This window comes from Pieris brassicae, chromosome 10 (assembly GCF_905147105.1).
Source record: "Pieris brassicae chromosome 10, ilPieBrab1.1, whole genome shotgun sequence".
NCBI lineage: Eukaryota > Metazoa > Arthropoda > Insecta > Lepidoptera > Pieridae > Pieris > Pieris brassicae.
The window spans coordinates 14,831,744-14,846,498 of NC_059674.1; the positions used below are offsets into that span (position 1 = coordinate 14,831,744).

The window sequence follows — 14,755 nt, forward strand, 5'->3', positions numbered from 1 at the left end:
TTCGACTTTTATTGCTAGTTTTATTAAAATTCAATTAAATGTTGTTTGTTTTATGTAGTACATTTCAAATAAGTTTATAATAATGTTTTATTTTAAATAATGTAATATATACATAGCTTCAATCCGGTAAAAAATATTTTCTTTAAATGTGTAAAAGCTATGTTAACAAAAGACAATACTACATTTCAAACAAATAAACAATTATTTCCAAATAGAAAATGGTTGATAGTAGATATTTCTATTACGGCAAGTATTTAATGAAAGTCCTTTCATAAAACCCTGATTAACTTAGAGTTACATGTCAAGTACACTATAGAGTTAGTTGAATTAAAGGAAGAATGGAAAACCAGTAAAAAGGCAAACATAAAGTCACTGTTCTTTATTGAAACATCGCATCCTAAGATGGAGTCTAGTACATGTAGGGAGATCTTCCACATCCGGAACTTCCAGCAATAGATACCACACCACCAGCTGGGAGGTCACCGGCAAAGCGTACAGCACCGAGGATGGGCACTTGTCCTGCTACCATAGTAGTACCAGCCACTGGCATCTCACCAGCTACAGCTACGTCACCGATACCTTCACCGCCGTATGGAGCAATACCTGCTTCAAATGGGCCTGGGGCAAATGGAGAAGGGGCCAGGGCAGGAGCGAAAGGTGCGGGAGCAAAAGGTGCGGGAGCAAAAGGTGCGGGAGCGATACCCATCGCTGGGCCAGCTAGACCCCATGCTTGGTTACCGAGACAGGGTGCGAGCGCTGGTTCGGCGATCCACGCAAAGGCGTTCTGCAAAATACATATTCTATAGTAAAACGTTGTAGAATTGACATAGAGACTCTTAATATTAGGTTCATTATTGATTGACGTTATTTTGGAGCTTCCCCTGAACCTAGCGAATAAGGTCGCTGGATAAACAGCGGAAAAGGCTCATTCCTAGGGTCTTAGGAAAATATCACTCAAGCACACTAGCTGCCCCAGGTTTAATATTGAATAAGTATTTTACAAAAATATCAGACATCACTCGTTTCTTAAATACCACAACCTAGCAAAGAAGTCCTAACACGTAATGTTTTTAATAGATTTAGAAAGGTACTCATTGCCCGAATCATATTAAGAAAATCCTAATTAGATCAAATTTTTATTTCTATCTTACCTGGATCAAGCAAGCTTGAAGGCACAGGATGAATACACTGAGTAAAGACATGTTTGACTGTCTGAATTGTTCAGAATATCGTCACCAGAAGTTGACTCCGCTTTTATACTAAATGACCTATATTGTATATTGTATTGCGTTATTTTACGTGACATATATAATTTTAAAGTGCGTAATGATCGTGGTGAAACACTAAGTATTTTTAGACCTAAGCACAATTTTTTTATTCCTTAAAATGGGCTTAGGGATGGGATACCTACTAGATACCCGCGAGTCTCTCTGCGAACTAAGAAAAGACCCATTTCTTTTGCAAGTGAGTAATGATAGAAAACCAATATTTAGTTAACCAACCGCTATCTCAAAATCAACCAAGCACATCCGTATCGTACATACACAAGTTATGATATATCAACATTTTCTGCCGTTATAGAGAGTCGTCGTTAGAGGAAGAATATTACTTTGTATGGAGTAGAAAGCAAAGGAACCATTTGACTAATTTTGACGTTTAAGGGAGTTGTGTATGTGTAAAATTGGAGTGTCAATTGAGCGTAATTGACGAGGAAAAAAATTGTTATCTACCTTATAAAATCCATAGATTGTTTATAAATAAGACCATAAATCGTATCGTATCGTACAAGAATCGTAATTGAGTTAATAAACAAGCTCAACAAACAACAAAAAACAGCTCCACTGTAACTTTTAAAGTTACTTTTATTTTTTTATAAGTCATAATTTAAAATGATAAGCGTTATTTATTTCATTCTATAAATTTTAACAGTTTCTAATATGATAAATACAATCCTAATATTTCAATATGATAAAGATTTGTTTAAATTTTAAAATAAAATGCTTAAGTTTAATTAATAAACACCATACAATTATGATTTGTCAATTTACGCGTTACATAAGCGAAGTGAAGATAACAGATGACATTAAATATATTAAGATGGGCGGGAAAATCTCTGGAGGAAAAAAAATATGGTTGCGTATACTTAATTATTTGGTTAACCAGTTATGTATATGGTTAGTTGGTTGGGTTACCTGACTCCACGGTTTAACGTTGGATACATGTATACAATTTTAATTTTTAATATAGATATCCACTAATGTCTGGTTTCATTATTCTTGATAATGTTGATAGACTTATATTATTATGTAAAATTTCTATTATTACAAGCGTATTGTTAAGCCTATTTACCAACACATTGCATACATTTCTAAGAATTCTACTTTCTTATTATACAATAATTAGATAATATACACTATAAAAACGAAGACCTACTTTTGAAAACATCAAAAACAGCACTTGGTTGAAAACAGTATGAATTCCAAAATTGTTTTGTCTTTCTTTGGCTTAATGCTTGTTCAGGTAACATTACAATAATTTATAGCTATAGGGCATCGACTGTGTTTACAAAAAAATGCTGTGTTTATGAAATGTTTATTCTTGCAATTTGTATCGTAGATAAATATTTTTAATCAAATATAACTAATAAGTAATATAACTTAAACATTGAAAAAAAAAACACGCTTAATAATATATTATTTAAAAAATTACAGGCAATCTCTGGACAGTGCATCAACAACCAAGCTTGGGCTCAACCAGGTTATGGACAAGGTTGGGGACCTATGGCTGCCCCATGGATTTCAGAATCATACAGCCCAGCAATGCTTTCCGCATCTAACGGCTGTGGTCTTTCCGTGTCCAGCTCTTCTCCCATCGCCCCAGTTGGTGTTTCCATGGCTTCAGAAAACGCTATTGAAGGACCTTTAGCTGTTGCTGGTCAAATCCCGTTCTTGGGAGCTGTCCAGGTTGATGGAGCCCTCCCAACTGCTGGAGCTGGTGCTATTTCTTACGGCTCTGGTAATGGCCAGGTTGCGATGTTAGCTGAGGATATTGCAGGAAGTTATGGAGCAGTTGCCCCAGGATTTGCTGGTCCATACAGAGGTCAATGTGGAGCATACTATTAAAATCACAACAATTGTGATTTTACGTCACAACTCGTTATTCTTAACCAAAAAAGGCAGTTAGTTACTGCGAGTTATGTGAGGCCCCAGGCCCTGACCACATTTAGTCAAATTTTATTTGTTTGATTGTCCAGTTAAATGCGATTTGATTAAAGTTTACGAATATATGTATTGTAGGTAAAATTTAATCACAAACTTTTCTTTATTTAACATCTCACGAAAGCTAGTGAAAAGTAATTATAGTCAATAACCTAGCAGGCATTGAGTATTTTGGTGTGTAATTAGAAAAATATAGTACAATTGTGTTTTGTTTTTAGTGTAATAAAAAATTAAAAATATGTTATTGTCTATTTATTAAAATATTCAACTGGACTCGTTAAGCCATACAATAGCGCAGCAGTTTATAAATCACACAAAGCAATACGTGGGTAACACTGAAATTGTTTAGAACTGGCCATTTAGAAACATTGCTAATGAATCTTTTTTGAATTTCAATTTTGGAACTCTTTGGTAACTTAATGTAGTATGTGTATTGCATTCATTTGTCTTTTTTTTTATGAATTGGCGGCAAATCTAAAACTCTTGTTAAACGTGAAAATGAACCTTGCGCGAGAATATTTTCGGTCATTGATATATTATGACTTTCGTTATAGGCTTACTCAACAACAAAGCTATGATAGGCTGAGATTAGCATTTCTTAATGAAGCCCCATCTCGTGCCACTATTTGCAATTGGTATAACGAGTTTAAGCGTGGACATAGCAATCTCAATGAAGATTCGCGTGAAGGACGTCGAACGAACGAACGAGTGAACATTTAGGTGTCAGGAAGCTTTGTACCAGACGGATACCATCTTATGAGACATATAATCTATATACAAAGCTAAAAAAATCAAACAAATGTTTTAAAAGTAAGTTTAGAAGTTACTAAAATATTTATGTTGTAATTTAGATTTTATAAAGAAACATTCGGTTCGCGACGAAAATTAAATAGGTTTATATACAAACACACTTCGGTACACACAAGTCAATTAGATAACCGAGATTTACGGACTCATGTAATTGTGTGTTTATGAACTCCAACCTTTGTATTTTGAGTATAGTCTAGCATAGGCAAATTTATTATTTGTAACCTTCTTTAGAAAGATTTTTATGTAATACTTATTTTAAAAAGAAAAATATAATATATTGTAGATTATAAAGCTTTTACATCAGCAATAAAAATGCATGTAAATTCAGATATGAAATATCCATCTCCGACGCAATGCTTTTTATATCAACTTGTGTATTTTGTATTGATTAATGTCGATTTTTCTACTTAATGAATTTTTTTCCAAAATGTGAACTGCCTTCCTTGTGTACAAAGAAAAATGTTTTTACAATTTTGTTTTCCTGATATTGTAGAAATTAAATCCGAAATAGTTGTGTAGCTGTGCTCAATTACGTACGCCATTATTATATGTTTTTGGCCACGACTACATGACATTACATGAAGATGATATACTAAGTATTAATTTGCTTCCGTAGTAAAAAGAATATTGCTGCTCATTAATGATGATGATAATACCTTACGTTTTCATTAATTTCTGGTTAGGCAGTCTGGGGTGTGTTTAAAACAAATAAATAACATAAAAATTAACGAAACATTATATTAACATTTATTATCTGCAAGTTTTTAATAATACCCTTCAAAGGTATACCCATTTGCTCCATAAGAGTAGCCTGGGTAGCCATAACTAACAAGATCTTCAGCCATAATTGCAACCTGGCCATTACCACTATTATATGAAACAGCTCCAGCACCAGAGGTAGGAAGATTACCTTCTACCCCAATAGCTCCTAGGAACGGAATTTGCCCAGCTACAGCTAATGGACCCTCAAAGGCATTCTCTGACATCATAGTCACACCCACTGGGGCCATTGGTGATGAACTGGATACGGCAAGACCACATGCGTTTGATGCAGATAGACTTCCTGGGTTATACGGACTTGACACATAATAGCTATTAGGCATGTATGAAGGAGTAGGTGCGTATGACATCGGGGTGGGAGCGTATGGCACTGGGGCAGATGCGTATTGTACTGGGGCTGGTGGGTTGGGTGTAAAAGGTACTGGGGCTGGTGAGTACGGCACTGGCACAGGCCCATAAGGCATGGGGTAAGATGGACTCCAAGCTATGTTTTCAGCAAATGCATTACCGATATACTGTGCGGTGATGCTCTGAAATATAATAATTACAGAAAATTATTTATTGTCTAAATTTCTTAAGACAAAATGTATGTGTATAAGGTTTAGTTAAAATAATTAAAATATTGTTTCCTTACAATAAACAAATTTGTAAATTACCTACTTTACAAAATCAATACTTTATAAAGTCACAATCTTGTTAATAAATCATGCTATATTTTTTATTCCTATACTACTGATCTCCGGATCTATTGCAAAATGCCGTTAAACAAGAAGTTTGAATTAAAATGGTATTTGTAAATAACTATCAAGAATCCTTATATGTTAATTCATCACTGTATACAAAGTGATGAATTAAATTATTAAAATATACATTTATTACCTGCATTAAAAACGCTTGAGCGCAAAAAATTATGATTTTGAAGGACATCTTCTGTATTCAAAAGTATACTATCACTATTCGATTTTCTAGTTCTATTTTATATTATAGCAAATAAAATTAGGAAACAGTTCATAGAAAACAGTGTAATTAAATGTAATACTAGATTCACGGAATTCATAATTATAACACACAGTGACACAATTATGACTCCACGAATATAATGGAGAAATGCATTTTTTCGTGTTTGCTTGTAAAAAAAGGAATCGAAAACTTTTTGATAGAAATTATTTTTACGCTCCAGTATATTTATTTACTTTATGAATGCTCTCGAACATCACACATGTTCAAATTAGCAACCTAAGAAAATATGTTAGAAAATGGTTCGTGTGAAAATGGCAAGAACTTAAGAAGGTCCGTTAATCAGATGGATCTGATGGAGTTCCTCATATTCGAGTAGCCCGCACAAAACACAACTACTTTGGTCGCCTTTGTTCGTTTTCATTTATAACACAAAGCATTGATAAATATAATAAATGAATCGTTTATTTGCAAAGAGAGTGGTAGATTTAGATCAAATTATCATAAAAATCCGCACAATCAGCCATATAAATATATATAAAATAGTCATACATTTGTCATTAATTTTCATAGTCATATAATAAGAAAATTAACATGAGTAAAGTTATTTACAATTATTGTCAAACTTATGGATTAAATAATCACCCACGTTAAATAGGCACATTGGCTTTAAAATTATAATCTGGACATTACTTGAAAAAAAACTACATGTGGAATTGATTGATGGCCTCCTCTTTTAAGGTCGATTTTGAAAGATTTTGTTTTATTTATAAGTGCCAATACTTACAACAGCTTTAGGTCTGGGTGTCAGATTTCTGTAACTGTTTCATGATTGCGCTTAGATTGACAAGTGGTCAATCTAATACGCAAGTAAGTGGTCAGCTTTCAGCCGGTTTTCCGACGAAGTTTTCCTTCACTGTGCGAGCGAGTGTTTAATGCGACTACAAGTCTGGTAGGCAGAAACGTGGAAGGGAATTTTTGCTAGAAGTAAGCTGCAATTAATTTAATTTGAGACAATGTTATGTAGTAGCAATAAATCGTATTGTCTTCGTCGAGAGTCTAAAGTGTCAATTTTAAAATGTTCACACTCATTAAAAAAAAATATGCTTATGATACAATATAAATTGTCGTTTAGAGGCGATTTTCAGTAAAACCGTATATAATAAATGAACTTCTCCTAAAATACAATTGTTTTTCAAGAATTTTGGATTCGAATTGTATTCGATTTGGATCGAACATTGAATTGGATTGAGATGTCTATAGTACACAAATGTGTCAAAAATCAGTGACCATTGTTTTTTTAATAAGGCTGTCATTTATACCGCGGTGAAGGTATTCTCCTAGGAATTTGGCTTTCTTGGCCTTCTTATCGTCAAAGAATCGACCATTATTTAGTCAAATTTTAAATTGTTCTGAATACAATGTAATTTAAAATATGACCGTTCGTTTACGTAATTTAAGCTAAATTATTCTTTCAAAATTCTTACTGCCACTTTGGCTTAACTCATAGACTATCAAGATCCAGAATAATAATATTTATGTATGTCTAAAAAAATATAAATCACAAAGACGTAGAAACGTGAGTAATATTATAGATTAGCGGATTGATTCTTTAATATAAAATCATATCAAAACTTAAGAACAAAACAAGCAGTCAGCACTTAAATAGGTATTATTATACCTATTGGATATAGTGGATTTCACTATATACACAATTGCTATTGGCATTGTATATTTTAATATTTAACTTAAGGACCCAACCCATAAGCTAGACAGTTGGAAAATGTAATTATTACTTCGTTATACCTACATTTAAAACAAACCAGTGGAGCTACAACCTTTTTAGGTCTGGGCCACAGATTTCTGTATCTGTTTCATGATCACTTGCCAATCTAAGAGGCATGTAAGTGATGTCCTGTGCTTGATACACGCCGTCGACTTTTTGGGTCTAAGGCAAGCTGGTTTCCCTACGATGTTTTCCTTCACCGTTCAAGCGAATTTTAAGTGCGTACATAGACAGAAAATCTATTAGCCAGGAATCTAACCTACACGTCAATGGTGAGAGTCGCACGCTCACTGCCACTAGGCCAACACTGCTTTTGTTACCTACATTCATCAAACTATATTTTTCCACCTTTACTAGGTACATATTAAAGGACCATTGCAGATTTTTTGTTTTTAATAATGTAAATAAAAATCTGACAACGAAACCGCAACTTTCCATAATAGGGAAAGAGGAGACATATAGCCTCTATCCTCATCGAATGATGACAGTTCCCTTACGCCACTTACTTACCAACCAAGTTGTTTTCGATAGGATACATATATAATATAGATAGTGTTAAGGAGTAACGACTTATTTTTAATTTCCGTAAACGATAATTTATATAGTGTGCATGTTATTTGCGTGCATTATTTGTTTTACCAAAGCTAAAATGATATAAGGCAAACTTTAATACATATTTGTTTTAAATTAATTCAACGCTAATATTCATGATAAGACAACTATTTTGATAGACTGATGTGTCGTGTGTAATTTATAACGAATTCTTCCTTGGGAGATACAAAAATAAACAAAAATTATATTCATATTAATTTAATTTGAGCTAATAATCAGTACATGATTGGACCAGAAGCTCCACAACCGCAGCTACCAGCAATAGAGACCACACCACCAGCTGGGAGGTCACCAGCGAAGCGTACAGCACCGAGTATGGGCACCTGTCCGGCTACCATAGTGGTACCAGCAACTGGCATCTCTCCGGCTACGGCTACATCACCGATACCAGAACCTCCATAAGCACCAGCGATGTTAGAGAAGGGGGCTAAAGCGGGATTTGCAATGGCGGGGTTGGCTAGAGCTGGTCCAACCAAACCAGCCTGACCTAATGCAAGACCTGGGTTTGCCATGCCCGGATATGCCGCGGGTCCCAAAGGTGCGCCAATGCATTGACTGTAGACATTCTGAAAATTACATGTAAAGAGATATTGAACTCTGCTGACAAACGGCAATTCTTTTGCTTGGATACAGATTCATTCATTTTATATTGATTTCAAATTGGTTGATTGTAATATGATAAGGTATAAATATAAAAACAGAAAAGTAGGTATTTTAATTATACAATTGCGCTTTTACGATTTGTAAAGTGTAAAATATAGTACGATATAAGATTTTGATGTTATACTTTATTTATTTAAGGGGATTTTTTTCTTTCACCGCTTACCTGGATCAAGCAAGCTTGAACGCACACGACCAAGAAAGCAAAAGACGACATTGTTCTTTAATTTACTACAATGAGAGTATACATAGAAAGTATGACATTTTATATACTTCGATGTCACAATTTAATTGAGAAATTTAATACGTGATTTATAAAATTCGTTGATACGAACCGAATGATAACAATTTCTTACGTCTCTATTTATAAACATATGCCTACTGTTTAAATACGCGAAATTTACATAACTTAATTTTTTTCTTTGAAAAACTTTCAAATCTAGTTAAAATTTAGCACATTTTGGTATAAAACTGCGTTTTTATAATTAACGTACTTAACTTTTAGTCTGTTTTAACAAAAAGAGAACTGAATTCCCATACTGAAAGAGGGATAGGTACAGTCCTGTTCTTTTACTAAAAAAAATATAGGTCACGCGCTTGTGCTAAATCTACAAAAACTCCATGCCTTTGCAGCCAGAACTTCACCAAGAGATTTAAAGGAAACGCTGAACTTAGTTTTGGATTCAAGATTTATTTAAAGACTTTAATGTCTTAAATGAGTGGACTTAAAAATGTTAAAGGTTCGCATCGGGTTGCATTTGTTTCTTTCATCGTTTTTATTTTATTAAGTCTGTGATCACCGTTCTGTGTAAATCCTGATCCGTTTTCTTCGGTTACCTTCTACGCAGGAGCAAGCGTTATTTGCCTTCATAGAAAGTGTGCCGTGACTCCATTTTCCGCGTAAAAATTTGCACGCTTAAGTCACAAGGCCACTATTAACTGTAAATGTAACTAAAAACACTAGGAGAGAATAGGCAAGTAACTCCAACGTTGATAAGTTCATCGAAAACAGAACTAGAAGCGTTAAGAGCAATTACACAAAGTCAAAGTGCACTAAACCATTGTTATATTGAAATAAATCAGTTACTATGTCCGAAGTACAGTAAGTACTTTTTGTATCAAACATCTCGCCTAAAAAAGGGAAAGTCATGTGATTGAGTGAGAGACATTCAGCGCGAACTATGTCAAAATCTAATAAGTTTTTGACATAAGAAAGTCATACTGAGTCTTGACTTCGAATCATACACCAAGTGCCTGGCGTGAACTAAACTAGAATTGCATGGTTACACTAGCGCGTTTAACGAAACCAACATTGATGCCAATATGGGACTTACAAACGGTAATAATAATACATTATACATGTCGGAGCAATGGCGCTGGTATCAGCTGCCACTGTCATTATAATTTAATTACAGTCGTTGCTCCGACATGCATAACATACTTTAAAGGTTGCGTTAATCGGTTAACATTCAGGCCTATCAAATAATTAACTTAGATTAAAGGTAATAATCAGGGCTTATGTTTAAAATTTGTAAACATGAAGGTCACCAAAGATAACTAACCTAAAATACCAAGGCAGTCACGTCACAATGATAAAGGTCCAAATCTTTTAGCTGTATATAAATACACTAAATATTTGTGTCGAAACATTCTCATCCTGATCAACGAGAAACGACAATGGCAGTTAAGGCAGTCTTCATTTGCGTTACCGTCCTTTTGGTCCAGGTAATCTCAAAGATTTCGATTACAACATTTAGAACTGAAAATCAAATGAAGAGGATTAAAGGGAGGGCCCTTATTTGTCTGTATAACAGTCACAAACAAATTTAGAATACTGAAGCATTTATTGCATCGAAGCAAGTATTCTAAATAAATAATATTGTTAATAGTGTGCTAAATGACCATATTTTAGATAGTAAAAATGTTTTTGCTACTTTCATCATTAAAATAATTAAATGTGAATTTTAATCTAATTAAACTCTATTTTGCAGATGATATCTGGCCGATGCATTTCATGTGCATCAGGACCCCTCTCCCGCTCCCCAATCGCTGCTCCCTGTGGAGCAGCTCCTTGGGGCGCTCCTGAAGCCCAGCTGGCGCCACGTTTCGGGATGGGAATAAACAATTTCGCTGCCTCCCGTGGTGGAGTTTTGGAAGTGTATTCTTCATCTCCAATTCCTGTTACCGGTGTTTCTGTTTACTCGGAAAACGCAATCGAAGGAAGACTTGCTGTGATTGGTGAACTGCCCTTCTTGGGAACCGTGGCAGTGGATGGAGCATTGCCAACTTACGGCTCTGGAGCTGTTAATTATGATAGTGGAAATGGAAATGTTGCTATCACTCGAGAAGCGTGTTGATTTATTAGATGATTTATTATTATATTGACTCGGCTCTGCTTTTTTGGTTTCATTTAATCCTATTTAAAGACACCTATGAAATAAAGTCGAAAGTAGTCTGAAATGGATACATAACTATGACGAACAATGCATCCATATAATACGTTACACGTTTTGTAATTAGCAAATTTAGTACAATAAATTGTTTTTAATTATATATTGAAATACCTCATTCGAAATACCTAAACAAAGCTATTGAATTGATAAAATAATCTATTACAAATTTATTTCTAAATAAAGAAAACCGTTTCGTCATTACAGATTTTAAGATAAAAAGTAGCTTATATTTGAATGTTTGTAAACGATTCGTGTAGTATTTTCTTAATTTTACAATGTTACGATTATTAGCAATCTGCATTATTGCTTTTGTTCAGGTAAAAATGACAATTGATTTTAATTCTGCGAATTTTTTATTTTGATAAACTTGTATCATATTTCAAAAATGTTATTTTGACGTAGAGTTAGGTGTGTCCGCTCCTTTTTCAATATTTCGAACTCAATCGACTCAAAGTTCAATGTTTCACTGTTTTACTTACAAAATACTTCGCACTTTGCACCAATGGATTTTCTTTCTATGTGCATTTAACATTAGCTCGAACGGTGAAGCAAAACATCGTGAGAAAACCGGCCTGCGTCAGGCACACGAGGCTGATCACCTACTTGCCTATTCGATTAACAAATGATCATGAAACAGTTACAGAAATCTGAGGCCCAGACCAAAAGCTTGTAGCGCCATTGATTTATTTTTTATTTTAGTTACTGACAAGCCAATGTTCTTTACAGTATTATACCACAACTTTTTATCCGCTATCCTTTTTCCAGAATGCTGCCAGTCAAGCACTTAGGCCTGGCATGCCTAACTCGTTAGGCATGAACAGTCTTACAAACAACGCCCTACTTGCAAACAATATGGCGCTGGGGCAAGAAATAGCTGCTTCCGGTCTTTCGGCGCTTGGAAATGGCTTAGCTGGAAACGCCATAGCTGCTAATACTAATACGATAAATGCTAATGCTGCAAATGCTAATTTAAATAACCTTTCCATCGGTGGTCTGCCAATCTCTGGAGTGTCACCAATTGGTTACGGCGATGTTGCTGTTGTAGGCGAAATGCCCGTTGGTGGATCGACAGCGGTAGTGGGTAATGTGCCGGTAATTGGTTTTGTGACATTTGAAGGCAACGTCCCAGCTGGAGGCACAGTCACTTTGGCAAGCAATTGCGGATGTAATGGAGCAGCTGTTTATTAGTATTAATTATTTTATACACTATTAAATTATGTGATAATGATCTATTTGTTTCACTATCCCTAACGGAAGGACCAAAAGACAATAATTTTCTATGTTAAAATGACATGAATATTAATCATAAAAAACGTTTTGTTTTTATGTTTTGGCACTTAAATAGATGCCTTTCGAATAGGAAAATGACGCATAATAATTATAATTACCTAACGAACATATGAAAGTGTTAATACATTATAACAAATAGGTTACATTTACTTATATTATTTTTATCAACCGTCTGTATTTAGATCTAAACCACGTGTTTCTTCTTGACCTATGTCCATAATTTCTGACCGTTGTGAATCTAAGTAATGGTATTTTTAGGAGAATTATTAACATGTCATAAAGTTAAGTTAAACATAGTATATGTCGCAATAGTATAAGATACTGACACGTTTTTTGTTAAGTAGGTTTGGAAATTAATAACTAGAATTTAGAGAAAATAGAAAAACTTGAATGTCTAATGTGTGTGTCTTTTCAAGGCGGAACGGGTGGAATTTTGCATTCTATACATCCGAGATTTACAATTTAAAGAGTAAACTTAAGGCCAGGTTCACACGGAATTGACCTGCACGTTTGTTTGTTTTCGTTTTTTAACGTACAGTGATATGTTAGATTTTTATTCGTATAAAAACGAACAGTGTGTGAAAAGTGCGCCTATTCGCCATATATGCCACCGCAAACTGAATACGTTAAAGTTTATTGACAAATCCGGCGAGTATTCGTTTAAACGTATAATTATATAATTTATTGCAGTAGAAAAGTTTTGTTATGTGCACTGTATGCGCCACTATTTATTCGTTAAGACCTACTGTAAAAAACGTGCAGAACAATACCGTGTGAACCTGGCCTAACATATAGCATATTTAACGTATAACGTGTAAATTATTCCGTGTAACGTATAACGTAGAAGGCCAGGTACACACGACATTGTCCTGCACGTTGTTTTTGCATTCGTTTTTTAACGTACAAACATCTGCGTGTTCATATGGTACATTTTTATTCGTGTAAAAACAAATAGCCGTTATTACACTTTCCGCACAGATTAGAGTGAGTCTGGCATTCAAGCGCGTAAGAATATTATAGATCAGTAAACAGTTTCATGACAGGATCCACAGGAAATTGGATATTTTATTATGTAATATTAAAAAGAAATCATATAAAATAGTCAATAATTTAATTCTCTAATACGTAGTGTAATAATAATTATTTACAATAAATAAGTTTATTATATTATGAAGCATTAACTGGTCTTCCACAGTTATAATTAACAGCCGCCGTTCCGTCTGTGGGTAAATTACCATTTACAGCGACTGTTCCATATATTGGATACCGTCCATTCACGGAAACCGTACCACCAACTTCTAAAGCATCAGCCATTAACTGTATTCCAAAAGGTGGACTGTTAGGAGACCCACTTGTAACAGTGAATGCATGTGGTCCATCACCAAGACTAAATGTTGCCATATTACCATTTAAATTAACTAAATTATTATTAGCCCAAAAAGCTGCGTTTCCAAGGTTATTTGCCAAATTTACATTTTCTACATTCGTAACACTTGCAACGTTATTGTTAGCCCAAGCTGGTTGAAATCTGGCCAGTTCTGCCTTGCCAAAGTTTAAATTTGCTTGTTCGGCGTTCGCGATTTGCCCGTTAGCAAATTTAGCATTCGCTAGTTCTGCATTCACAAGTTGAGCATTTGCAAGTTTTGCATTAGCGATTTCAGCATTTGCAATTTGTGCGTTTGCAAATCTTGCATTTTCTAATTCGGCGTTAATAACCTGTGCGTTTGCTATATTCGCATTGAGCAGATTATTAGTATTGTAATTAGCATACGGTATCGGTCTGGATATCGCTGCCCGATTATTTGCTAATGGAGTAAAACTATTTAGGTTCTGGGCTGGTCCTTGTATATTGCCTTGAATATTTCTTGGAACATATGAAAATACATGGGCTGTTGATGTCTGAAAAATTACCATCTCAATAAATATAAATTCTTTGATCAGTCAGATAAATTCTTATTTAATTTACTTACCTGTATCAATATTATACAAAAGGCACTGATTAAAATCATGATGTCCAATAGTTTGAAGCAATTAACGAATTTTCAAAATCTTTAAGACTTTTATACGCGCCAGATAATGAGCTTATCTTTAGTTTTAAACGTGACTTAACTTAAGCAATTTTTCGATGTCGATTAACATAATACAGATAACAATTATTAAGAAATCTATTCGAGAAAAAATTGAACTGC

General features: G+C 34.4%; 7 protein-coding genes across 7 annotated transcripts; 3 read left to right on the top strand and 4 right to left on the bottom strand.

The window, feature by feature from the left end:
- Positions 1–364: 364 nt before the first annotated feature.
- LOC123715741 (chorion class CA protein ERA.1-like) lies at positions 365–1,237 on the bottom strand. Its single transcript, XM_045670994.1, has 2 exons — positions 1,152–1,237; positions 365–784 (listed from the first exon to the last, which is right to left on the bottom strand). Exons 1-2 carry the CDS (start codon positions 1,200–1,202, stop codon positions 410–412), a joined length of 426 nt encoding a protein of 141 aa, XP_045526950.1. The 5' UTR covers positions 1,203–1,237; the 3' UTR covers positions 365–409.
- Positions 1,238–2,439: 1,202 nt separating this feature from the next.
- On the top strand, positions 2,440–3,307 carry LOC123715740 (chorion class B protein PC10-like). Its single transcript, XM_045670993.1, has 2 exons — positions 2,440–2,520; positions 2,712–3,307. Exons 1-2 carry the CDS (start codon positions 2,473–2,475, stop codon positions 3,120–3,122), a joined length of 459 nt encoding a protein of 152 aa, XP_045526949.1. The 5' UTR covers positions 2,440–2,472; the 3' UTR covers positions 3,123–3,307.
- Positions 3,308–4,752: 1,445 nt separating this feature from the next.
- LOC123715735 (chorion class CB protein PC404-like) lies at positions 4,753–5,751 on the bottom strand. The gene is made up of 2 exons (XM_045670988.1): positions 5,688–5,751; positions 4,753–5,338 (listed from the first exon to the last, which is right to left on the bottom strand). Exons 1-2 carry the CDS (start codon positions 5,733–5,735, stop codon positions 4,793–4,795), a joined length of 594 nt encoding a protein of 197 aa, XP_045526944.1. The 5' UTR covers positions 5,736–5,751; the 3' UTR covers positions 4,753–4,792.
- Positions 5,752–8,345: 2,594 nt separating this feature from the next.
- LOC123715743 (chorion class CA protein ERA.1-like) lies at positions 8,346–9,084 on the bottom strand. Its single transcript, XM_045670996.1, has 2 exons — positions 8,990–9,084; positions 8,346–8,729 (listed from the first exon to the last, which is right to left on the bottom strand). The coding sequence occupies exons 1-2, from the start codon at positions 9,038–9,040 to the stop codon at positions 8,379–8,381; spliced, it is 402 nt and encodes a 133-aa protein (XP_045526952.1). The 5' UTR covers positions 9,041–9,084; the 3' UTR covers positions 8,346–8,378.
- Positions 9,085–10,462: 1,378 nt separating this feature from the next.
- Positions 10,463–11,219, top strand: LOC123715742 (chorion class CB protein M5H4-like). Its single transcript, XM_045670995.1, has 2 exons — positions 10,463–10,548; positions 10,815–11,219. Exons 1-2 carry the CDS (start codon positions 10,501–10,503, stop codon positions 11,178–11,180), a joined length of 414 nt encoding a protein of 137 aa, XP_045526951.1. The 5' UTR covers positions 10,463–10,500; the 3' UTR covers positions 11,181–11,219.
- A 316-nt stretch (positions 11,220–11,535) lies between these two features.
- Positions 11,536–12,504, top strand: LOC123715417 (chorion class CA protein ERA.5-like). The gene is made up of 2 exons (XM_045670412.1): positions 11,536–11,593; positions 12,042–12,504. Exons 1-2 carry the CDS (start codon positions 11,552–11,554, stop codon positions 12,462–12,464), a joined length of 465 nt encoding a protein of 154 aa, XP_045526368.1. The 5' UTR covers positions 11,536–11,551; the 3' UTR covers positions 12,465–12,504.
- A 1,184-nt stretch (positions 12,505–13,688) lies between these two features.
- Positions 13,689–14,622, bottom strand: LOC123715351. The gene is made up of 2 exons (XM_045670325.1): positions 14,537–14,622; positions 13,689–14,465 (listed from the first exon to the last, which is right to left on the bottom strand). Exons 1-2 carry the CDS (start codon positions 14,573–14,575, stop codon positions 13,734–13,736), a joined length of 771 nt encoding a protein of 256 aa, XP_045526281.1. The 5' UTR covers positions 14,576–14,622; the 3' UTR covers positions 13,689–13,733.
- Between the last annotated feature and the right edge of the window lie 133 nt (positions 14,623–14,755).

Coding starts and splice junctions, on each gene's coding strand:
- LOC123715741 (XM_045670994.1), bottom strand. CDS start 1,202: ATGTCTTTACTCAGTGTATTCATCCTGTGCCTTCAAGCTTGCTTGATC. Junction 785..1,151: donor TTCAAGCTTGCTTGATCCAG/GTAAGATAGAAA, acceptor TGTATTTTGCAG/AACGCCTTTGCGTGGATCGC.
- LOC123715740 (XM_045670993.1), top strand. CDS start 2,473: ATGAATTCCAAAATTGTTTTGTCTTTCTTTGGCTTAATGCTTGTTCAG. Junction 2,521..2,711: donor TTGGCTTAATGCTTGTTCAG/GTAACATTACAA, acceptor AAAAAATTACAG/GCAATCTCTGGACAGTGCAT.
- LOC123715735 (XM_045670988.1), bottom strand. CDS start 5,735: ATGTCCTTCAAAATCATAATTTTTTGCGCTCAAGCGTTTTTAATGCAG. Junction 5,339..5,687: donor CTCAAGCGTTTTTAATGCAG/GTAATAAATGTA, acceptor ATTATATTTCAG/AGCATCACCGCACAGTATAT.
- LOC123715743 (XM_045670996.1), bottom strand. CDS start 9,040: ATGTCGTCTTTTGCTTTCTTGGTCGTGTGCGTTCAAGCTTGCTTGATC. Junction 8,730..8,989: donor TTCAAGCTTGCTTGATCCAG/GTAAGCGGTGAA, acceptor TGTAATTTTCAG/AATGTCTACAGTCAATGCAT.
- LOC123715742 (XM_045670995.1), top strand. CDS start 10,501: ATGGCAGTTAAGGCAGTCTTCATTTGCGTTACCGTCCTTTTGGTCCAG. Junction 10,549..10,814: donor TTACCGTCCTTTTGGTCCAG/GTAATCTCAAAG, acceptor TCTATTTTGCAG/ATGATATCTGGCCGATGCAT.
- LOC123715417 (XM_045670412.1), top strand. CDS start 11,552: ATGTTACGATTATTAGCAATCTGCATTATTGCTTTTGTTCAG. Junction 11,594..12,041: donor GCATTATTGCTTTTGTTCAG/GTAAAAATGACA, acceptor TCCTTTTTCCAG/AATGCTGCCAGTCAAGCACT.
- LOC123715351 (XM_045670325.1), bottom strand. CDS start 14,575: ATGATTTTAATCAGTGCCTTTTGTATAATATTGATACAG. Junction 14,466..14,536: donor TTTGTATAATATTGATACAG/GTAAGTAAATTA, acceptor GTAATTTTTCAG/ACATCAACAGCCCATGTATT.